This window comes from Cnephaeus nilssonii (genome assembly GCF_951640355.1).
Source record: "Cnephaeus nilssonii genome assembly, chromosome: 12".
Lineage (NCBI taxonomy): Eukaryota > Metazoa > Chordata > Mammalia > Chiroptera > Vespertilionidae > Cnephaeus > Cnephaeus nilssonii.
The window spans coordinates 30,486,611-30,511,356 of NC_137083.1; the positions used below are offsets into that span (position 1 = coordinate 30,486,611).

Below are 24,746 nucleotides of genomic sequence, written 5' to 3' on the forward strand. Positions count from 1 at the left end.
GCTGGGAACAGGCTTCCCATGAGGCTCAACATCATCTGGACCTTGGCAAATTTGATGTCTGGGTGAGAGACAGATTGGGAGGACCCTGAGTTCTAGACCACAGAGTTTGGGAGCAGAGGGGGGCTTTGCCTCATAGGTTATCATCCTCAGTTAAATCTTAAACCACCATACCTGTGGCTTTTGAGCTCCTCCTATAGAAGGGCATATCAATCCAATTATGAAATATATATTACTGAATGTTATGATGCAATATTTTATAGTTGCAGGTATATGTCAACAATTAGGTAACCTCATCATCATCCCTCTCTTTCATTTGGTTTGTCTCTTTTGAACAACATAATCTACATAAATTAAAACCTCAAGGTCATCCAACTGAGCCCCATAAGAACCCAGAGCTTCCAGGCAGAGAGAAAACTGTCACCTTTTAACAGTGAATTGAGCAAGATGGCAAAAGAGAAATAGCTAGAAGCCTAGACTGGGTAGAGTTTTCTCAGCTACTCCAAGAGACCCTTCCTAAAGGGGTGCTCCTCAGACTCTCCAGCCTCCATCTGCCTGGGATGCACAGATCCCCAGGACTCTGGGGAAAACCCTTAGAAACTCCACTGGCCAGAGATCAGCCGCAACATCTGCAACAAACGCTGCAGTGGCAGAACGGGAAGTTCTGGTCCTTCCAGCCACCCGGGATTCCCAACTTGACTCTTCCAGGAAGCGCTTTCTTCACCCTTTCTCTTGCGAAATCTAGGGTGCCCCCCTCTCCCTCCCTTCTCAGCCTTCTTATACGGCGGGGCAGCTAGAATCCCCAGCTGCAGCCCTGAGCTGGAGCTCTGCACAGCGGCTCCCTCCTTGCCTGGCCAGCTGCGCGCCCAGCTGCCGCCGCCCTTGACCATAGCAACTTGGAAGCACCCCTCCCGCAGGTGGGTCACGTTTCTGGCTCTTTGCCTTGTACCTTTCACCAAAGGGCCCGCCTCCTTTATCTGTTTCAGCTAACCTTGAACCCCTCCTTTCAGGACCCCACTCCCCAAGCTCGCGGGTAAGGAAATAGGAGCTGGCAAACTTCCCAGCACGCCCCTGCATCCCTCCCAGGGAAAGGCCGGTCAGGAGTGTCGCGCAGTCTGTTAAGCAATTCAGCAAGTTTCCAGATTCCCGGCTTTTCATCGCTTATCTCTACACTAGAGAGCAGAGAAGTCCGATTTCAATTCCTCTCATAGCTCACTTCTAGATAAGAGCAATCTCGTGGTGCTCATCAGAAGGGAGCCTGAGCCTGCAAGAATGTGGTTTTGGCAATCTCTGCCATCTCAGATCTGAGGTCACTTCTTGACCAAGAGCTGAAATTGGTCCTGAGACCTGAACCCACTTCCACCTTGGATCGTGATTTAAATTTCCTTCTATAGTTTAGCGATTGCTTTTCCAGAGAAATATTATTTGAAATGTAACTTATTGTGAAGAGGAAACAAAACCTTGGTTCTGTTTGTCCAGAGGCAGCAAGGAAGGAGTCTTTTTCCTTTGGATGGTGATTCGGGGACTTTCTTTAAAAGATGACTGGTCCCGTGGAAAGGGAATTGGATGGAGAATTGGGAAGCAGGTTGGAGAATTCTGTCCCTTGTTCTAACTAGAAACCCAACACCTCAGCCTCAGTGTTGACATATGTAAAGTAGAAGCCTATGGGACCAGATGCTTCCCTGCCTCCTGAAGAACCAGCTCTCACAAGGTGAAAATGCACAACTAAAGATGCTTGCGGGTTGGGAATTTTTTGACCACCTTGTTGATGTTATAGGTATGACCAAGTGATTACTCTCTTCCTCATAAGGCAGGTTTCGTTTTTTATTATTTTTTTAAAATATATTTTTATTGATTTTTTACAGAGAGGAAGGGAGAGGGAGAGAGATTTAGAAACATTGATGAGAGAGAAACATCAATCAGCTGCCTCCTGCACACCCCTTACAGGGTGTGTGCCCACAACCAAGGTACATGCCCCTGACAGGAATCAAACCTGGGACCCTTGAGTCCGCTGGCCGACGCTCTATCCACTGAGCCAAACCGGTTAGGGCAGGTTTCATATTTAATAGGGGAAACGACCCGTTTATGGAGACAGTCTCTTCCCCTACAAGTAGCTTAGATTTCTACCACATTTATCATTCAGCACGTACCCTCAGCTTTCAGAACCATTCTTCACCCCACTATGTGAGAATGTCCTAGTCCCTGGAAATGGCAGTCTCATAAATGTCACTCACATGAAAGAACATTTTTTTCTGATACAGTAGGGGTAATTTTATAAAATGGCACATTTATTTGAAGTAGTAACTTCTTTGAGATATGGCCTTTTGCAAAGCCCAAGTTCTTCAGAATGCTGTGATTTAGCAGGGTATTATTCTGCCTGCATGGCAAACACTGCCAACCCATAAAACAGGATGAGGCACTCCCTCTGTGTCAAGCTGCGAGGTTTTAAAGTAATAGTACATGTGTAGAGAGAAATTGGGGAACAGCACTTGCTTCATTTGGCATCGGTTATGGTTCTGCTGAATGACATCCACACGGCCACTCGAGGTTCAGAAACCAGCATAGACAAGGCCTGACCCCTGGCTGGAGGACAATCTCCAGGCTTCTGCCTTGCATAAGCTTGGTAACTGTTGTTAGAAGTAACCAAATAACATTTTTATGAGCCTGTTTGTTAATAAGTGGGAAACCCTGGGCCTTGAGCCTTGTGACGAGTTTTAAGAAAAAGGGATTAATTTGTCATAGATTTCAAAGTGGAAGAAACCCTGAGCAGTCACTACATTTCCCTGCCTCCTGAAGACCCACCCTTGTAACGCTCTAATTAATGCCAGTATTAAAAGGATATAGATTAATGCCAGTATTAAAAGGATATAGATTCTCCTTTTAAAATATCCCCAGTAGCTAGCACTGCAGTCATCTTCAGATACACAGTTCAGTATTTCATGACCCTCACCACCTTGCTCTCTTTAGATGTCATTTGAGTCTTTTGTCAACTGCTATTTAAAAATAATTTCCTTTTAGACTAATAAGCTAGTGGCATGCGCGTGCACGCACGTGCACACACACACACACACACACACGTGCAATCACCCTTTGACCGTGAAGGCTTGCTAGGGCACCTTGTAGCTTGTTTCTTCTGGGTTGTCCTCTGAGGAGGAGGTGGTTTGTTAAGTGTTTGTATCCACACTTACCTTTAATTCTGACTGTAAAACTCTAGAATAATAAGGCTTTCTGGGTGGGATTTTATTTCTTGAAGTTATAGTTAGGCCAGAGGTAGTAACAATAAAATTTATAAACTCAAGACCTCCGAAGCCACCTGTTTGAGTGTTCTTTGTACATCCAAAGAGAATGGGTCATTAGTTAATAATGAAGACTTCCTGAGCAGTTTCATGTAATGTGTTAAACATACTCAAAATATTTTGAGTGACATGTAGGTCATTTCCAAAATAATTTGAGTTTAGAGCTGTTATTTATTTTATTTGGAGAAGAAGTCAGTCCTGGAAGGAATAAAGCTAAGTAAATAACTAATAAAGGATAATTAATGCTTAAAATAATGCATGATAAGAAAACATACTTGGCCTATATATATAAACAATTTGTTCTTCCAAATCATTAAGAAAAAAAAGAACAAAGGATGTTTGCACCATTTGAAAATCACATTTACAAATATATCACCACAGAAAGAATGCAATAGTTTACTAAAAGAAGTATTTCAACTCTAACAAGGCAGGGCATTGACATCCTAATCTAAATGCTTCCCTACAAAGTTCCAGAAGAGTTTATTCAACCCTGTGTGGAGTGGTCTTGCCATTTGTACTTTGACATTCAAGAATTTCTGAAAAGCTTGAAGAGAAATATGTGTATTTCAAATGTAGAGGGCATGCTCAATCCTAATGTCAGGATGAAATAAAGTTCATGGGTTTGAAAAGTTAGGAACTACCATTCTGATTTAATAGAACTGTATAGCACAACTCTTAGGTTATTAGAACACAGACTGTATAGTCTCTTCTGCCTCAGCTCCAAAGATTGTAGGGGCTCCAATCCTGAGGAGCACGGGATAGGAGGGGGCAATTAGCCGTGGACAATGATTAGGCATGTTTTATCTATCCCTGCTCATTTCTCAGGGGGTGGAAACAGCTTTGAGCCAAGTTAAACAGAGGCTGAAGTCACTTTGCACAGATGTTGGTAAACTCTCTTGTCCCAGGCAGATTAGTGCCCCTTCTCTGGGATCCATGCTTCGCATTCCCCTGCTCAGCGCCTCACACACTGTATTGTCTCCATTTGACTGTTTCCACATCCTCCCCAAGACTGGAGCCCCTTGAGGACCAAGAGGGTCTCAGTGATCACTTCATCCCTGACCCAGCACAGTGCCTGGCACAGAGAGGCTGTTCAATAAATCTGTCGAAAACATGAAATCCTACTAAGATATTATTGGTAACACTGATTTTTAGGTTGGGAAGATGCTGATCATTATGGGCGTAGTAGCTTATGAGCATGGCTGTCCCCTGTACTGGACCAGTTAATAGAGTAAAGTGCCCAGATTTCTACTACCTGCCTTTTGGGAGAAGTATGGGGTTCCTTTGCACTGTGCAGTACATATAAAGTAAATAGTGGAAATTATTATAATTTTTTTTAAAGGAGAAAGACATTGCAGGAACCTTAGTGTTTCTTCTACTTAACCTTAATTTTATTAACCCTATTATGCTGCTATACTGGGTAAGTTTCATAATAAATTTGTAACTATAATACTTTGGAGTCTAATTCATTTTAAAGAGTAAATCATTTTCAAGAGTGACATAATACAATTAAGGCATTTAACTGAGGTCATAAAATTAGAATATTGAATTTCTAAAGATTTTAATTAGTTTAGCTTAAGTAAAAATTTTAGCTCTTCTGTAATACCTCAAGGCATGTCATAAGCTATAAAGCCTATTGAACAGTTCAAAAGAACTAAGTAATGTCGAATCACTCTTACAAAAAATTATTACGCTTCTAGTTATTTCTTCTCCAGTGCTAAAGTATTTTAGTACCCAAGTACTAAAATGATTTTTTTTTCCATTCAATTCAATTGCCCTGATACAGGTGGTATGGGAAATGGAAGGAGGTCAAGGAGAAAGCAATTAGGAGGTTGGTAAATGGTTCATTGTGCCACTAGTTGGTTATCCTAGACTGAAATCCCAAATTGTGAAGTTTCTTTTCTTCTTCTTTCCTTTTTTATTTCATTTTATTTTATTTTATTTTATTGAGGCTTGTGTGGCAAATTGGAAGATATGTGTTTGGGGATGCAAGTATACACACAAAGGTCCCTGTAAGTATCTCCCTGAGGAAACCAAGAGTCCAGCAGTGGTATCGGAGTTACAGTCCCAATTGTGTTAGCTCCATGTATGGGGTGGAGAGGACCTGGGAACCTTTGTTAGGGTAGGAGAGCCACATGGATTCTGTTTTGGTTAAGAATCTAGGATCTTCTGAGAAGGGAGGCCCTTACGGAAAGAGATTTATGCCTAATGCGCAGAGTCAGGATTGGAAAAACGAGTCATCCTGTCAGCCCAGTTATGTTCCCATTTCCTTGGGCACATGCCCGAGTCTTGGGAAGAAAGGGATGAGAACTAGAGAAGGAGAGACTCTGTGTCGTGCTGGACAACAGCTCTCTAAGGGTGGGTGGGGGGCTAGGGGGGTGGGGGGGGTCTTGATTTGTAGCCTTTGCTGATTTCCCTGGTGTGAAAACTCGCCTCATGGTTGATTGCAAGCTTTCAACCACACACACCACTGAAAGAGCCAAGATACAACCCAGGAATTAAAAGTGATTTCTTAAAAAACATTTCTCACCCAGCACAGCGCTCAGGCTTGTTTATCAGAGTGTAGCACAGAACGGGGAAGAAGTTTCAGAGCTCCTCTCCTGAGGTAAATGGAGCAGCTGCCGGGCCAGGCCTCGCCCCTCTGGTCAAGCTGACTTTGCAAACGTGAAAGGCACTGTGGCCATTGAGAGCCCTGGCGCCTGGGAGCCAGATTAAAAATGGAAGAAAATGGTATCCAAAAGATGAAGGAAACTATATTCGTAAAAATGTATGAGCCACCCCTGGAGATTTCTAAAAAGGGTAAAGAGATACTCTGAAGCAGCATGGGGTTCTCCCATCAACGGGGTTCAAGGGGGGGATCAGATCCACGGCAAAATTGCTCTACCCCCAAACTGATTGGGCAGTTATCAAATATTTAGGTAATTTCTAGTGGCCTCAATGTAAAGATAAATGACTATTCCTAGGAAATTAATTTAAACAAAGTTAATTCACAGTTGAAATGATGCAGTCACTTCCTAAATATCTCTGACTACAATAGTCCTAGAATTTACACTAAAGATTAAGTGGGTTGTTGTAATCACCAGATTATCCAATAAGCCACGCTCATGTAGAGTGTACAAGCCAAATGCTACTCAATCAGTGCGAGTTGTTTTTCTGATGGTGACAATCCAGGACCAGGGCCTGGACCTGGGGCTGAATCTTTGGGGAACCAAAGATTTGTAAGAAGTGTTCAGAAATTAGAATGTAAATGGAGTTCAAGGTAAATAAACTCAGACATGACTGAATCCCTGACCTTGTTGTCATGAGCCCGGCTTTAATCAAATGAAATAAGCAGCCTAGACAGTGGATAATGAACTTACCTGCTGAAATTCTTGGCCAGGGAATCAGAAAACAACCTTCATTTAGCTTGACAGATGCAGCGGAGATCTAAATGTGAAAACATATGTTAATGAGATTTATAATTGAACTAGAATGTCACCAAAGAACTTAAATTAAAAATATTTTTTGCCCGACTGGTGTGGCTCAGAGGTTGAGTGTAGACCCATGAACCAGGAGGTCACAGTTTGATTCCTGGTCAGGGCACATGCCAAGGTTGCGGGCTCGATCCCCAATAGGGGTCGTGCAATAGGCAGCCAATCAGTGATTCTCATCATTGATGTTTCTACCTCTCTCTCTGAAATCAGTTTAAAAAATACACACACACACACATTAAAAATATTTTCCCTAAAGTGCAATTAAAATAGGTAATATAGGTCTGTATTACCTTGCTCCCCTGGTAATTCATTTGGTGATAGTGAAATGTCACTAACAGAATCATTTTAATTGCAGCACAGTCCTAGCTAGTTCCGAGGATTAGCAATTCCCGTAGAAGCATATACCCCCACAGAACGTTAATGTAAAGGTTATATTTAGTTATGCCCCTTGACTTGATCAAACTGTACAAGATATTATTTCCTTTTGTGTCATTCTAGCGGGTAGCATAAAAACTAATCATCAGTCATTTAAGTTGATATGAGGCACATAACATTTTCTCACAAAACATCTAAAATAATCAGTTTTTCAGCAACGAACCTGCAGTGGTTTCTTTAGTTAGACTAAGAGCTTTAAATGATATATTTCTGTTATCTAGGGCTATTACTAACAGAGCTACTTCTAACTACATATAAACTGAAGATCAAACCAACCAAAGTAGAAAGAAAAATAATTCGTAGCAAAATCCATTGATTGGGGGCGCAGGGGGAAGGGCACGGTAAAATTTTTAATAAACTAATCAATGGTCTTTTTAAACCAAAGTCCTTTGATTTTGCTACAGTAATGTACACTGTCAGTAAAACAGTATATGCTTAAATGTGAACATGTTTGCTTCCCTTACGTATTTAGTGAGCCTTGATCTCACTAAATACATAAACTGCTCAGTTGAGTGAATTGGATGAGTTCATGTGTTAGGGTAAGAGTTTTTGTTTTGTTTTTGTATTTTTTTGCTTTCCAGTTGTCCCTGAGATATATCAAAACAAAAGCTCTGAATCACAAGAAGGCTGGCCTAGTTGCAGAACTCCCTCCTGCCCTGTGCCTCCTGATAAAAACGGTATTTGATTGATGGGCTCTTCAGCTCATCATAAATATAATGTCAAGTTAGGTTAGGTTTTCAGGTTGAAATTCAAAAGGAACCATAAAACAGAAGGAAGGACTAAAAATAAACAAACAGAAAAACCTGTTTATAGGTATCAAATTAAAATGAAAAATCCTGTCACATCTTACAGAGTTTAGAGGTGCTATTTCTTTTCTAACTTCCCGGAGCTGTCCAAAGGAGATACTGTCCGAGGAATTCAAAATCTTGTATGAATAATCATTTCAGAATTCAAACCTGATGGTTTTTTTTTAAATGGAGAAAGGGTCGGACTGTCTTTAATAAAGGTTTCATCCAAACAATAAACGAGATACTGTATGGCACTATGTGAGAGTGGCTATTAAGAAGAACTGATGTCGTTTTGTGGGTGGATGTAATCAAACTATAACTTTGTGGCTCGTGGAAGACAACTGTTTTTTGGTTTTTTTTCTAAAATTTTTAAAAATGTATTTTTATGGATTTCAGAGAAGAAGGGAGAGGGAGAAGGAGAGAGAGATAGAAACATTAATGATGAGAGAGAATCATGGAGCAGTTGCCTCCTGCAGGCCCCACACTGCGATGGAACCTGCAACCCAGGCATGTGCCCTGACCAGGAATCGAACTGTGACCTCCTGGTTCATAGGTCCATGCTCAACCACTGAGCGATGCTGGCCGGGCTGGAAGACAACTCTTTAAGGTTTCCTTGAGAGAGTTACAGAGCAAAGCGACCTGCGTACCTGGTCTGACATCTTACCTTGAGCCTGGCTCCCTTGACTCTCTTCTTATGAGGTCTGCACACCATTCTTGCCTCTGGTTTTCATAAAAACAAGATTCTAGACTCTCAGACCCGGTCAACGATTACTTAGGGGGAAAACTGTAAAGCAGGTAAAATGTTTCTGCATCCCCTAATAAGCTCAACACCTTGTCTTTTTTATTCCCACGGTTAAACTTCAAAACAGCTATCATTCTCTGTTTTCATTCCTGGTGGTTCTCAGCCCTGGGTGCTCCTTAGAATGGATTGTTTGTTTTAATGTCTGAGTTCTCCTTTAGATCAGTTAACTCAGAATGCCAGAAGGTGATCCCCTAGCATTTAATAGCTGCCCAGCTGATTTTAATGTGTGACCAGGGAAGAGAACCACTGAAAGCTAACAGGCAATGTTCGCAAGCTTGGCTCTACAGTAAAATCATCTGGGGAAAAGCTTCAAAACAATTTTTTTAAACGTTATTTATTTATTTATTTATCACCATTTATGTCCTCTTCCACCTCCATCCTCCCCTTTTCCCCCCACCCCTTACAATCAATGAAAAACAACAACAACAATGCCCAGGCTCTATCCAATTAATTCAGACTCCAAGAGTCTGCTCATCGTTTTTTGCAAAAGCTCTCCCGTGATTTTAATGAGCACCAGGGTTGAGAACCACTGGTTTCTGTTGTAATCTTTTGCAGAAATATTTGCACTTTTTAAGCCTTAGTGATTATCAGAACTTGCTTTGATGAATGAACGAAAGATTGGAAGGAGTGCCAGAAAGTGCCTGTCTGTACCACCATTTCCCTTCTCCTTACATTCCTCTCCAAACCAATCTCTGGAGGGGGTCTGTCTTCGTTTACTTATGATTATATTATGGCCCTCAGCACCCTATTTCTATTACTCGATAGTGTGTGTCTTGTGGATATTTTTGTCTTTATAGTTGTTGTGGGGTCGAACCCTGGAGTCAAAAATAAGACCACCGGAGGCTGCTAATGGATTAAAAAAAGCAGGCAAGGATTTATTGAAAACTGGCCAGGACGCCGAGAGGGCACCACACGCAGGTGGCCACCCTCACGACCGCGCCATCCTAGGTGTAGGCAGTCCTTTTAAAGGTCTAAACCACAAAAATTTCCCTTTGTTCTAAATTCTAAATACATTGGAATGTTGATCTATCTTGCGAAAGCAGATTGTACAAAAGCAGGACTGAGCAGGGTTAATAATCTCTAAAGGTAGTCAACTCCTGGAGCCACTGAGTCAGTGGGCATCAATCCTCTGTGGTTCTGGTCCACAGGCACAGGAAATTAACCTTTGGGAGTTTCCAGGTCTCAATCTGGAGCTGAGGTAACGACCCTATTGTTTAAGCAAGTAAGTGAGTGCAGAAGCCAGAATAGCAGGGTTAAAATTGAAACAGCAGTTTTTACCTAAGTATAGTTGCTACCATATTTCATTAGTTATTTTTATGATTACCTCCAAACCTTTTTTATGTGAAACATTTTTTGCATTTTCAGTTTGTATATATATTATCTATGCAAAATTGGGTGAACTTAAAAACAAATAAGACTTCTAATAATATATGTAACTAAGATTGAATCTTTACATAAAAGAATTTACCTTGATTTGTATTTTCTGTGGATTTCTCAGAATAAAAAATATAGGAGGAAGTCATGAAAACTAATTATTGCTCTCAGGCCTAGCTGCACTAGAGAGAGGAAGGTTTTTCTTTTCTCTTCTAAATACAGTATTTATGTATTTCCTTTTTCATTCTATAAAAACCCTAGGGGAAATAAATGGTCCATCTCCCCAAAGCAAGGCAAGAAAGGGCCACCTTTTAGAAGGGGCACCGGTGGGTTGTTGAACCCTGTTCTTCTTTCTAAAAGGAATGGGACGTAGGTCTATTCTAGGGCTGAGGAGGGGAAAGGGGCCATTTTTGTCCCTGACTGCTGATACACAGGACTTCAAAATTTTATTTTGATATATTCTCCAAAAACAGTCTATGTATATACATAAATACACAGCTAGGATGAAAATCATGCAACTTTAATTTTGTATACATTTATCAGATGTTTGTACATGGCCATTATGCTTTAGTATGAATTAATTTTTTTAAATAGCCTGGGATTATCTCCTAAACAAAACAAATAGGTTGCATTGCATTTTTTGATACATTAAAAAGCATTATTTGTTAACTATAAGCACTATATATATATATATATATATATATATATATATATACACACATACATATATATATGATTATCCTAAAACATACTAGAATATTTAACACAGTTCTGAAAATAAATAAAAAATAAAGTGGAAATAATTAGTCTACCCAAATTTAAGACTCACTATATAAGTACATTCAGAGGCAAGGGGAGACTCATAGATCTATGGAACAGAGTAGAGAACCCAGAAACAGACCCACACATGTGCAGACTACTGATTCTTACAAGGTGAAAAGCAACTCAATGAAATAAAGGTGATCTTTTTAACAGATGATAGGGAAGTAATCAGATATTTATGTGCAAAAAACAAATGAACCTTGGCTTAAATCTCACACTTTATACAAATATTAAATCAAAATGGATACTGGATTTAAATGTAAAATATAAAACTATAAAACCTTTAGGAGAAAATATAGAGGACCTAAAGCTTAGTGAAGAAATCTTAGACATGATATCAAAAGCACAATCCACACACACACAAAAAGCACCATTAAATTTCATAAAAAAACTTTTGCTCTGTGAATGACCCTGTTAAGATGATGAAAAAGCAGGCCAGCACAAAATGTACTGTACCCTCCATCCTGTGTAACTATGTATATGACTCCTTTTTCTTAGAAAACCGCGAGAATGTAACAGTTGCATAAACCTGCCAATAGGAGTGTAGAGAAGTAGACTCAGTCCAAATTAAGCAATCTCTGTAACCCACGTCACTTCCCTAAGCCCACCCAAATTACCAACCCTTTATAAACTACCCCTCCCCCGGGGTTCTCTCTCTTGCCCCACTGCTGCGTCAGGAGGAGGCTGGGAGCCAAACCCGGGTTTGAATAAAGACTCTTTGCTTTTGCATCGGAGAAAAGGCTCCCTGGTGGTTGATTATTGGGGACCCTGAACTCTGGGCATAACAAAAAGCAACTCAATGAAATAAAGGTGATCTTTTTAACAGATGATAGGGAAGTAATCAGATATTTATGTGCAAAAAACAAATGAACCTTGGCTTAAATCTCACACTTTATACAAATATTAAATCAAAATGGATACTGGATTTAAATGTAAAATATAAAACTATAAAACCTTTAGGAGAAAATATAGAGGACCTAAAGCTTAGTGAAGAAATCTTAGACATGATATCAAAAGCACAATCCACACACACACAAAAAGCACCATTAAATTTCATAAAAAAACTTTTGCTCTGTGAATGACCCTGTTAAGATGATGAAAAAGCTAGCTACAGATTGAGGAAAAAAATATTTGAAATCCCTATATCTGACAAATGACTCCTATCCAGTATACATAAAAAATTATAAACACTCAACAACTGAAAAACAAACAATCCAATTAGAAAATGGCAGAAGACACAGAGACTTTTTACAAAACAGGACGTGCAGGAGGCAAATGAGCAAATGAAGAGGTCCATACCATGGATTGCTACTCAACAATAAACAAGGTCAGACTATTGATACAGGCACCAACGTGGATGAATCTCCAGGGCATTATGCTGTGTAACAGAACCATTGGAAGTGCTAACTAATCAAGGTCTGAGGACATGAAACAATTTAAAAGTTTATTTGGAATCTTAAAAGATTTGAATCCCTGAGACACAGATTCAGGTGGCAGCCCAAGTTGCCCTCAGAGAGAACAAAGGCAGGATTTGTAAAGACAAAAAACACCAAGGGTAATTCGTTCGTGCAAATGAAGGATTGCTGGCTAGGTAACGGAGATTGGTTAGTTTCAATACGTAAACGAGGGGATAAAAACCACAAGGAGGAGGTCAAGTGCATGTGTGTCCACAGAGCGGTTGTTGCTCCAGGTTTGTGAGTCAGCCTTGAGCTGAGTTTAGCAACAGGTTTAGCAATTTGGCAGCTCTGAGAACTGGGGCACCGGATATGCACAGGCCCCACTTCCTTAATAGCCTCCTGACTCTGTTTTATATAACGTGACTCTCTTAGCAATGCTTATTCCATTTTATTTTTGTCCATTCCTGAAGGATGCACAGGAACCTCTTGTATTATTTTTACAACTTTCTGTGAGTCTATAATTATTTCAGATGAAAGATTTTTTGGTTATTATCATTGATTTGTTAACTATAAGCATTTAATATATGCAATTTTTATAATCCTGTTTGGACATTCACATGCTTTTACTATGCTAAAGTTCTCTGCAGCTGGAAGTGGTTTGTGATGTCTGACCCCTGGGAGGTAAGAGAAGTAAACACACCACACTGGCTCTAGCATCCTCATGGGATGCCAGGTTAAGAACATCTGAGAAGAATGCTGCCTCAGTTTTCCAAAACCTGGGGTGGGATCTGCAAACAGGGAGATGATAGGCAAGACTCTTTATTACCCACACCTGATCCCTCTAACACACACACACACACACACACACACACACACACACACCCGCGCACGCGCATTTCAGTGGCAGCCTCTACCATGGCTTTCAGTCCTCTTGCCCATTTTTGCATCTGCGTCATTGGTTGCCAATCTCTAATTTCTACAAACATCCTTGTTGGATCAGATTACCTGTCTGGCCCACCTCTCAAGGAGCCTATCTCCATAGGAGGTAAAACCAGTCCTGGTAATTTCCCAAACCAGGAGATATTTTTGTTGCATTTCCTGTTACCTAGCAGGTTTATAAAGAGCTAAAGGAACGAGAGGAGACCACTGTTACGTTTTAACTGTTTTTAACCCATCTTTCCCTCAATAACTCTGCTTCCTCTTTGCCATCTTTCTTATTTTCTTTATTCCAGAATTCCATCCTACATACAAGAGGAAAATAGGACTAGGAATCTTTAGTTTTGAAGCAAGAACCCTTACTACCTCCATAAATTCATGTTTACACCTGGGAGTTATTTTGAGTTACAAATAGTCTGAAATGGGTGTAACTTCCTTCTTTATGTAGTATTTACTGTAAAATGACCTCTCTTGTGGTTTAGAGCATGCATACATCTCGTTTTTATGTACTTCTATTATTAGGATATTTCCCCAAATAATTACTAACTTTTTTATATATGCAATTATTTCATCATCACAGTTATGGTAACCTTAGGTCAGGTCTTTTTTTATTTCCATAAGAAAGTAATCATAATATTGCATTTTCTTAGGTTGATTAGCAAGCAGAACTGTGACAAAGGCTTGTGTGCAGTTTATTAGGGAAGTGACTTCAGGGAGCAGGCGTGAGGGGCAAGGGGCACAAAGCAGGGAAGGTGGGAAAGGCAGGAAGAAGACGTTACCTTGGCCATTGCTACAGACGAGTGATGCTCTGATCCAGTGGACTTTCTGGAGAGCCTTATGAAATTTGTCAGAAGTGTGTGCCAGAGAATGAAAGGGAAGTACTTATCTATGGAGTCCTGGTCCATGGGGGCCCCATGGGTTGTACATGTCTGAGTTCTACCCAGGTAGAGGTATCAGAGGGACCCCAGGACAAGAATCAAGAGATATAAGATGTGGGGCCCTTAAGTGAGCCTCTGTTAGGCACTGGAAGCTGAGCAGCACTCAGTTACTGCCCAAGGACTGGAGATAGAACCGGGAAGATATGATGTGGAGCTCAAGATGTAGCCAACATGATTATCAACTTAAGAGCTTCTATAACGTGATAGGAGTTATGACCAATGGAATAACTATAGTTCCTTCTATTAAGTCAGCCAGTGATATTTAGTATCTCCTTACTGGTTTTGCACCTTCAATTTGCCCAGTGATGTCTCTGAAGGTTGAAGAGTGAAAATTAATTGTAATGGTTGGAGTAACAGCCCAAGTATGTTACATTGGGTTGCCAGGTTGCATTTTAAGATAGAAATATTAAAATTAAATGTGAAAGAATTATAAATGAGAGAAATTCACACTTGAGCTGTTTTTACATCAATGTTTTCATAAATCCATATGTTCTAAAGCCATTTCAAGTGAGGTTTTATTTATAAAAAATAAGAAAGGACAGCAGAAGCTTCTTAAGAATTATGGAATGCTGTTTCAGATAAATGGTATGCATTTCCAATAAACACATTTATAGAAGCATAAAATTAAACCTTAATTTACAGAATTTATATAAAGGTTATATTAATTAGATAATTAATATATTGATTCATTAAATAATTAATGGTTTATTAAGTAATCTACTAATAATAAATTTACTATTGTAGTGTACCCCTGAATCTCACAAAGTACACCTCAATCAAAAAGTCAAATTATGGAGTCATTTATTCAAAAGCCGGAGGTTACGAGGGGGCATAAGCACTCCAAATCTCGCAACCCCGAAATGCTGGCCACATCCGGCCTATATAGACAGAATATCACAAAGGTATCGATTACATCTTTGGGTTTGGAATGAGGAACCTGGTTTACACAAAGCAGTTACAGAAGCGAAATTGAGCAAGTTAGTTATCTATAAAGATTAACTATAGTTTTGGGTCTTCAGATCACTGAATCAACAGAAACACATTATCTGGAGCCACTGAGGCAATTTAGGGTAATTGTGCTGTCCTGGTTCCCAGGTACAGAAGAATGTGCTTCGCTAACCAGTAAGATCACAGTCAATGGGATATTCAAACCACCATCCATGGAGTATTCAATCGATTGGGATAGCATACATAAGTTCAGAAAATCAAAGTAATTTTTCTATACTTTTCTATTGTTTTAGCAAGCAAATAAGTACAGAAGCCAAAACAGCAGGGTTAAAGTTAAACTGCCGTTTCTACCTGAGATGATTGTTACGATACTTCACTATGTCTCAAAAATGGTTTTAAGATATGCATCTTAAAATGTCTCCAAGGTAGATACATACTACCAATTTCTCATTTTAAAGATGACCCTGGGACCCAAAGATGACCCTGGGACCCAACCAAGGTCTAATAAAAGGTGGAATAAAAAATAAAGGACTGTGTAGTCCACATCTTCATTTTTAAAAAAAAGTTTATGGCAGGCTATAATAAATGAATGTGGTTGCCAAATTATTCACAATAAAGTCCAGAATCACTCTCTCTTTGCAATGATTAAAATGATCCAAGTGAGAATATGTCAATAAAGATATCATCCATCTCATTACAGGACACCAGCAAATCTGTATTTTGTTTGCAAATTTTAATCCCAATATAAGATACAGAAAAACAATATATTAGGATAAACAAATAGAGTAGTGAGGGGACAGCCAGGCACACTACACTAGAACTTTTGGAACTCTAACTTCAGTAAATATGGTATCATTGCAAAACATATGCACAGTTTAAAACATCCACCAGTGTGTGTCTTGGTTTTTTTTATTGCATCTCTTTATTCAACAGAAGTTTTTCATCAATGATTTTGTTAAATAAGACATATGAGAACATATATATAATTTTTTAAAATACATATATTTTTATTGATTTCAGAGAGGAAAGGAGTAGGAGAGAGAGAGATAGAAACATCAATGATGAGAGAGAATCATTGATTGGCTGCCTTCTGCATGCCCCACACTGGGGATCGAACCCACAACCCGGGCACATGCCCCGACCGGGAATCAAACCAAGGCCCCCAACCACTGAGCCAAGCCGGCTGGGCTATATATGACAATTTTTTACTCCTTCAAAATTTTGTGAGGAATTCATTAGAAGCTTAGAACAGCACCAGTCAACCACTGTTTCCTGGAGATAATCTCATTAATTTTTCCATGCCCAGAGCATTGATATTTTGTTGGGTATTTGTTCTTTTATCTTTCAGTCATGGAGAAAACTTCTACAGATACACTTCCTCTTACAATGATTCCTCCAGAAGAGCAAGAGACTGTGTGTATTTTTGGAACTGGAGACTTTGGAAGATCACTGGGACTTAAAATGACCCAGTGTGGTTATTCAATTGTCTTTGGAAGTCGAAACCCCAGGACATCCAGCCTGCTGCCCAGTGGTGCAGAGGTCTTGGGCTATTCGGAAGCGGCCCAGAAATCTGACATCATAATCATAGCAATCCACAGGGAACATTACGATCTTCTCCCAGCACTAACTGAGGTTCTCCGTGGGAAAATATTGGTCGATGTCAGCAACAACCTCAAAATCCATCAGTACCCAGAATCTAATGCCGAGTACCTTGCTCAGCTGGTGCCGGGAGCCCACATAGTGAAAGCATTTAACACCATCTCAGCGTGGGCTCTCCAGTCGGGAGCACTGGACGCAAGTCGGCAGGTAAGATCAAATGATGCCTTTACCTTACACTCCATTTCTTATGTCCACTTACCTCAAAACAAAATACCTACTGAATACTTCATTCTACTAATAGGTGCCATGAATCGCTTTCTTGGGATGGAGCAAGTAGGGGAGTTAATTGTGATTCATTTTCCACTGTCTGCAAAGCTTTTGGTTTGATAGAACCCAGTGATGTCAGTCTCCGGAGGTCTCGTGTTAGTACTAGAAAATAACAGACCTAAAATGGTTGATTGATATCTTTTGCACTCCCATTACCTTGTATGAAACTACTTCCATTTATTCACTGAGATTAGCAGGAATCCATAAATGATGTGGCACCCACGAGTACAGAAGACACATCAAACTGTTCACACTGTGGAAAATAAAGTCTTGTCCTATCAGTGTGATGTACCTAAAAAACCACTCTCAACTTGAAACCCTGGAATTTAACTATCTGACTCACGTGTGCACGTTTAAAACTTCATCTTATTAAATATGTGGATTCAGCATCCTTGTTTGAAAAGCAGTTCACTACTATACGTCCTGTTCTAAGCAGTACTTATATAGACTTTCAAAAATAATTATTAAAGAATAAATACCAAAATAATCATTTTTCGCCCAGGTGTTCATCTGTGGAAATGAGAGCAAAGCCAAGCAAAGAGTGATGGATATAGTTCGTGCTCTTGGGCTGACTCCGTTGGACCAAGGATCTCTCTTGGCAGCCAGTGAAATTGAAAACTACCCCCTGCAACTGTTTCCAATGTGGAAGTTCCCCTTCTACTTCTCTGCTATTCTGTGTGTCTTCTTGTTTGTCTACTGTGTTATCAGAGACGTAGTCTACCCGTATGTTAATGAAAAGAAGGATCACACATTTCGCATTGCTGTTTCCATCCCAAATCGTGTCTTTCCCATAGCGGCCCTGACACTGCTCGCCGTGGTTTACCTCCCTGGCGTCATTGCTGCCATCCTGCAGCTGTACCGAGGAACGAAATACCGGCGGTTCCCAAACTGGCTTGACCACTGGATGCTCTGCAGAAAGCAGCTTGGCTTGATAGCCCTGGGATTTGCCTTCCTTCACGTCATCTACACACTGTTGATTCCTATTCGTTACTATGTTCGATGGAGGCTGGGAAACTTAACCGCTACCCAGGTAAATCTCTACTCATTTGTGCTCTCCTATTCCTTCAATCAAAGAGGGATCTTGCTACATGATATTCCATTTTACAGTTATAGAAAATCAGTCCTCTAAGCATATTTATTTTTAAAAGTAACTAGAATCAGACACCTCATGTCTGTTTTTCGTTTTTGTTTTTGAGTGGATCCAGTTGACATCTCATACAACCATTGAGAAGGCGAGTTAGATTCCCAGGTTCCTGGGGTCCAGATCTGTATTCCCAGGATTGACTGGGATCCTGATAAACTGACAGATTTGAGGTCTCAGGAAACCTAGTGACACCTCCTTAAATTCCTTTGGGCACATTCAATAAATGTAAAGCACTGCCTTTTCAAGCTTCTGTTTTTATGCATGCTACCTCTTTTGGGAAGTCAAAAACAACCATCTACTTAGGAAGGGGGCCATTTGAACTTGTGGCACAAGAATGTAAACAAATTTACGAAAGAGTGTTTATAACTATTAATGCTGTGACTGCCTCAATTGTTTAGTTTTCTAAGCAAATGGCAAATACTATTTTCTACATAGCCAAAAAAAAAAAAAAAAAATCCAAGAGAATCAGCTCAGGGAGTCTAAAAGCAGTCCCAGAGGAAGTGCTACACATCAGCTCCAGTTAAGAAGTCATTGGTTTTGACCAATCTTAGTCTCATAGTTTATTAGTCAATAACTCATTGATGTTGCTCCTGTGGGTTTCTCAACATTATTTCCCTAACAAATATATGTAAGGTTCTTGGGGAAGAATCACATTAAAGTGGCCTGATTTCTCTCAATTTGCGGTGGGACAGACTTGATGCTGGATTACAATATAATAGACATGAAAGAACCCAAACTTTCCGTGTGTGGATGATCAGTATATAGAACAGAAAAACAGACTCTTGCTGTAATTATGTGAGAACATCCAGTTTTGCTTGGGAAACAAGAAACTATATGGTAAAGAAGATTTAAGTAAATGTTTACTTTGTTTTAGTATGTATAGGGTCAATTAAAACTCCCTGTACAACTCCTGGAGTCAACTGTTATAATGAAGTCCCAGCAGAACCAATTACTTTTTCTATCACAAAAATAATTTCTAAGTGTATTTTTCTCTACAATTATTTTCAAATGACTATTAAGAAATGTCATCTAATTTGCCTTGAGTAAATAAGCCATGCAGAGTTGTTTTCAGTCCCCTTGAAAGTTTGGGCAGTTTATTAAAACATGTAATTTTTTAAAATTGCTTGTAATTTTTCTTAGGCAATATCCAAGAAAGAAAATCCATTTAGTACCACTAATGCCTGGCTTAGTGATTCATATCTGTCTTTGGGAGTCCTCGGATTTTTCTTCTTCGTCCTCTTGGGGATCACTTCCTTGCCATCAGTTAGCAACATGGTCAACTGGAGAGAGTTCCGATTTGTCCAGGTAAGGACCTCCAGATTTAATCTACTTTCATTGCAAAATGTGTCTGGCTTTACAAATATCCTCATTTTTCTCTCACACCATGCACAAGTTTTCCTTTTGCTCCATCACTTCCCTAGCAATCTCCTAAAAATAGTAACTGAAACAAGTTCAACTTAGAAAATGCTAAACTCTGGTACCACAAAGGCAGATTCATAATGGTTTGATTCCTAGCAGGGCATTCCTTGCCAAGATTCCTGATTCCTCCCAGAGCCACAGCTGCAAGTATAGAGTGAAAAAACACCAACAACTATTACACTTTGTGGCAGTGGACTTGGTGCAAGGTAAAGAGAAACCCAAAGACAACATTTCTCCTTCTGAAAATCAATCTTAGGTTAGGGTCCCACTCATATATAAAGCAACATATTGAAATAAAGTTTAAAACCTTAGAAACACATCATGCTAGACTGTCATCATACCAGACTCAGTGCTGGGCTGTAACAGAAAAAAATCTGTTTTTTCCACATATCAACCACCAGACCCCTCATCAAAGGGGATTTTTAACTATTCTTATAAACCAGTGGTTCCCAAAGTGGGGTACCTGCACCCAGCAGCAGCAGCAGGATCACCTGGGATCTTGTTAGATACACAAATCCCCAGGCCCTCCCAGACCTAATGGATCAGAAACTCTGGACGTAGGACCCAGCAATTGGTTGTAACAAGCCCTCCAGATATTCTGGCGCATGCTCATTGTGAACCAGTGTAATGGAATAGACCATTCGTAATTGATTTTAGGTTTGAATTTTATAGAACTATTCAAAATTTCAAAAGTCTGTTTTACTAGTCTCCAGGGACCAAATGCAGTTGACATTTTCTCATGTTAACGCCTACATTCAAGACAGTAAGATAAACGTTGAGCTTTAGTATGTAGGCCAAAACAGATAAAAGTAGAGTGTGCTAATTGCTCTTTATTGTGATAGAATTGAGCTAGTATGTGCGTTTAGTCAGTAACATATACTGATGCAGTACTTGTTGAGGACGTACTGTGTCTTGTTCCTCTCTGAGCTCCGGAAACGGTGACCAAGGGAAAAGGTCACCACTGAGCAAGAGGGCAAGGCACCTTGTTCATTCTAACTCAGAAGAGTTCGCTCCTGGGAGACTTTCCCATCCAGCCAGGTTAAGAGGTTAAGATGAGCCACCATGTCATTTGTAAGCACAATCTTTTTTTTTTTTTTCCAAATGAAATATTTTTCATCCTGAAGGAGGGTTATTGCTTTCCTCTGAGTTTTGCAGAGTGTTCTAAATATGAAAGGTTTCAAATGTTTGTGGTTGTTGACAATATTCTTCATTGGCTTCCAGGATTTTGCTTTAAAATGCAAATAGTGTTAATGTACATATTTTTGTTTCTTGCTTTTATAGTCCAAACTGGGTTATTTGACCCTGATCTTGTGCACAGCTCACACCCTGATATATGGCGGAAACAGATTCCTCAGCCCTTCCAGTCTCAGGTGGTATCTTCCTTCAGCTTACATACTAGCACTCATCATTCCTTGCACCGTGCTGGTGATCAAGTTTATCCTCATCCTGCCGTGTATAGACAAGACCCTCACACGGATCCGCCAGGGTTGGGAAAGGAACTCAAAATTCTCTAAATCAGCACTGAATGGACAAACAGATATTTAAAGCGACGTTCCATTCACCCAGAGTTCTGAACTGTATGTTTAGAGATGAATAATGGACTCAGTCAAGAAAGCATTTTTCTCCCACCATGGCCTGAAGTTTGTGAACAGCAAAGGAAATGTTGCCTGACTTTAAGAAATGGAGAGATTGGAAGAGAACAACCTTTTACCTCTGGTTAGTGATGAATTCATGTAGGTCCTGCCTCTCCCAGAGGCAGTCGGGCTGAGATCCAAATTAGCCTTGTGGCTTCACACTCAGAAGCTTCTGGTTGTGGACACCATGCAGAACTTAATTAATGTCTTGCAAACCCCAAGGGAAGTACATGCACTTTCCTTCTCTGGTTCAAGGGCTGAGGGGAGTGAAAGAGAAGACAGAAAAACGGTGGTCACTGATAAAGGTTTTATTTGGTACGTCTGAAGAAGAGGGCCAATGAAGTAAAAGGAATTCATTTTTTTGTCTTTTGGACATGAAGGTGATTATAAATATTGCCATAGTGAATTCTGTAGTCAAATGTACTCTTTGATTTTGCTATTACCAATATGATTGTGAACAGTGGGAAACTATTTCACAACACAACAAAAATACCACAATTGATTGGAAGTATGGGTCAGATATATGCAAATATATACAGTTGTCCAAAGATCCCTCCTCTACAAGGAATAGGTGTAAGAAAGATTGAGTTAAAATCGAAGAATTCCGGTTAAATAAACAAGAATTTTAGATAAATAAATATTGTAAAGTTGCACTAGATTAGGTTTGCTTTTGTTTAAGTATTATATGCTTTGTAAATAATATATTCCAAATATTATTCAACTAATCATCTATGCAATGAATTTCTAGTATAAAAAAGGAGCTTCTATAATTTGTCATATTTTAAGCAGTGAAATTAACTGAATAATGAAAGTGAAAGTGTGACAGATGCACAGATGAGAGAATTATGGAAAGCCTTAGGGCAGAAAGGCATGAGCAGTAGTTGTTAACATGAGACTTGGTTCTTTCTCAGATCCTCACTGGAATGCAGGATGATTCCGTCGAGGGCAGTGTGAGCGATATCAGGTGTTAGACTGGTGGGGTCAGGCCGGACCTGGGTTCAGCAACCTCAGTACCTGAGTTTGGCTAGGAAATAATTCAGAGCCAAGCCCCAAACTATAAGAGAAAATTTATTTAGAAAGTCACAGAGATAGCAGAAGAAATGGGCTTAGGAAACAAGTTACAGAGGCAAGGGAAGGACCCCTGAAGCTTAGAAGTGAGGAAGGTGAACTTGATGGCACCTGAGGGGAAGAAGAGAAGTAGGGGAAGACATGGGGGTGCTCTGGGGAGGGGGAGGGAGAGCCCCCTGAGTCCTTGCCCAAAGGGTTGTCAGGGTGGAGATTTTAGGGAAGGCCCCAGGAGAAGATCTCAAAAAAATATTCAGCAGTTTTCCAGGTGTGTCCTTTCAGGGTCTAGGTCTCTACTGATTGGTCGCTGCCAGGGCAGGGGGTCTTTATCCAATGCAGCTGGTCCTGAGGTCAGCCTTGGGATTGCTTGTCTGATTTGCTGCATTTTTGTGCCTACTGCTGAAATACAGCTGAGGCCTAGACGTTGTCTCCAGGGAGGATAGGTCAGGGGGTCCAAATGGCATGATCAGTGATACGCCAGGGGAGGAAAGGTCACCATCGGGGCTTTCCCCCCAGGTGACCTCCAGGACCATTGTCCTTGCTCTGCTCATGTCTGTCTAACTGCCTACAATTCTCTCTGTTTTCTGTGCTGACAGTTCCACTTCCAAGATGACCTTCACCAGGATTAGCCTTCCTGGCTCATACATGAAGCTAAAAAGAGCCTTAGGCACGATCTTCCCACATACTGAAATGACCAAAAGGCTTTGGGTTTGACATTTTTCACCTGCTCTATCATGGCCATTTATTTTTCTCTCTTTCACTTGCTTTTTTAATCCTCACTCCGCGACATGCTTAGAGAGAGGAGAGAGAAAGGGGGAGAGAGAGAAACATTGATCAGTTGCCTTCTGCACCTGCCCCCAAGGGGGACTGAACCGAAACCCAGGCTTGTGCCCTGACTGGGAATTGAACTGGCAACTTTTGATGCACAGGATGGCGCTCACCCAACTGAGCCACTCTGGCCGCACTCTTTTTTTAACTTTTATTACCATATATTCTTCATGATAATATACAAAATAATTAAAATGTATTAAAACATCACCCATAATCCAGGATGTTTTTTCTATAAAACGTTTTTAAAAATAGTTCTATTTATACTGTATACTCAATTTTACATCCTTTTTCACTTAATGTATTAGTGGCTTTGTTCTCTTAGTTACATGGTGTATGTATTTAACTTATAGCTGCATAATATTATATCAAGTCGGCATTTATTAACCACTGCTCTAATTAAGAATGTAAGGTTATATTCATTCTTTACTAAAACAAATGACATTTCAGAGACTATCTTAGCACTTACAACTTTTTTCCATATTTCAAATTATTTCTTCAGAATACTTGCCAAGAATTGGGATTACAAAACTTGAAGAACTTTTAATAGCCTTTGATATATATATTGCCAAATTATTTCTAAAGTGACCTTGTCAATATCATTGGTATTGGAGAGGGGTGTTGGTTTCATCATTCCTTTATAGGTTTTGCATTTGATCTCAATTTGTGTTCACTGAGAAGATACACAGAGCATATGACCATTGATTTATCCTTGATCCGCCCAGCAAGGATACAAAAAGCTGGAAGACTTTGAGCAGAGCTGTGTGTGAGGTGCCCACCGAGAGCATCCATGGGAAAATGTCCCTACTCATCCCTCTATTTTATGCCAAACAGCCAACTGTTGGAGGGTTGTAGCCTGCCCTTTGGCTAGAGAATTGGTGGAGGACTGTCTAGGCTGATACCATGCTCCTTTTTAGTAACAGAGTAATATGTTTTTACAGGTCACAGTTCATCACTAAAAAATAGGAAATACCATATCTAGGTGACAAAGCTCTCCTGGAGTAAAATAGACTCTACTTTTATAACCTAGTAGAAATGCTCTATCCAGGTACAAATAAAAGCTTTCCATGAAATGGGGGTGGCGGGGGTGGCGGGGGGGAAGGAAACATATGTAACACTTTCAACAATAAAGAATTTAAAATATTTTTTAAAAAGCTTTCCATGAAGCTAGAAGTTAAAGAGCGCCCCCTGGTGGTTTTGACAACTAGGTTGCCAGGTCTCAACCGCACAGATTCCAAACCACACCAGCAGTCCAGAAAAGCCAATTTCCTTTTCTTCCCTCCCAAAACCCTCCCTCCCTAAACCATCAAACCAATTCGACCATACTAACACAGCCAACTAAATGAGTTTGCAATAGATGGAAATAGTGAACTGTACTCCTTTTAACAGATCCAAACTGTTCTATAGATAAAAGTTAGACTACATTTCTTCACTACTAGTGTGTTTCCTATATTCTAGTAACATTTTTCTTAAGCTTATAGACCTTTTATTTTTGTATGTTTCCCAGACTGCATTTGTAAACGTATA

General features: G+C 40.0%; 1 protein-coding gene across 2 annotated transcripts; it reads left to right on the top strand.

Annotated features, from left to right (window-relative positions):
- Positions 1-809: 809 nt before the first annotated feature.
- Positions 810-24,310, top strand: STEAP4 (STEAP4 metalloreductase). 2 transcript variants are annotated; one of them, XM_079786587.1, is made up of 5 exons: positions 810-914; positions 16,552-17,009; positions 17,632-18,159; positions 19,414-19,578; positions 20,974-24,310. In XM_079786587.1, the coding sequence occupies exons 2-5, from the start codon at positions 16,554-16,556 to the stop codon at positions 21,235-21,237; spliced, it is 1,413 nt and encodes a 470-aa protein (XP_079642713.1). In that variant the 5' UTR covers positions 810-914; positions 16,552-16,553; the 3' UTR covers positions 21,238-24,310. The 2 variants fall into 2 exon arrangements, with proteins under 2 accessions (XP_079642713.1, XP_079642714.1); XM_079786588.1 differs by lacking the exon at positions 810-914 and adding an exon at positions 7,856-7,875.
- Positions 24,311-24,746: the final 436 nt, after the last annotated feature.

Coding starts and splice junctions, on each gene's coding strand:
- STEAP4 (XM_079786587.1), top strand. CDS start 16,554: ATGGAGAAAACTTCTACAGATACACTTCCTCTTACAATGATTCCTCCA. Junction 18,160..19,413: donor GAAACTTAACCGCTACCCAG/GTAAATCTCTAC, acceptor AATTTTTCTTAG/GCAATATCCAAGAAAGAAAA. Junction 19,579..20,973: donor GAGAGTTCCGATTTGTCCAG/GTAAGGACCTCC, acceptor TTGCTTTTATAG/TCCAAACTGGGTTATTTGAC.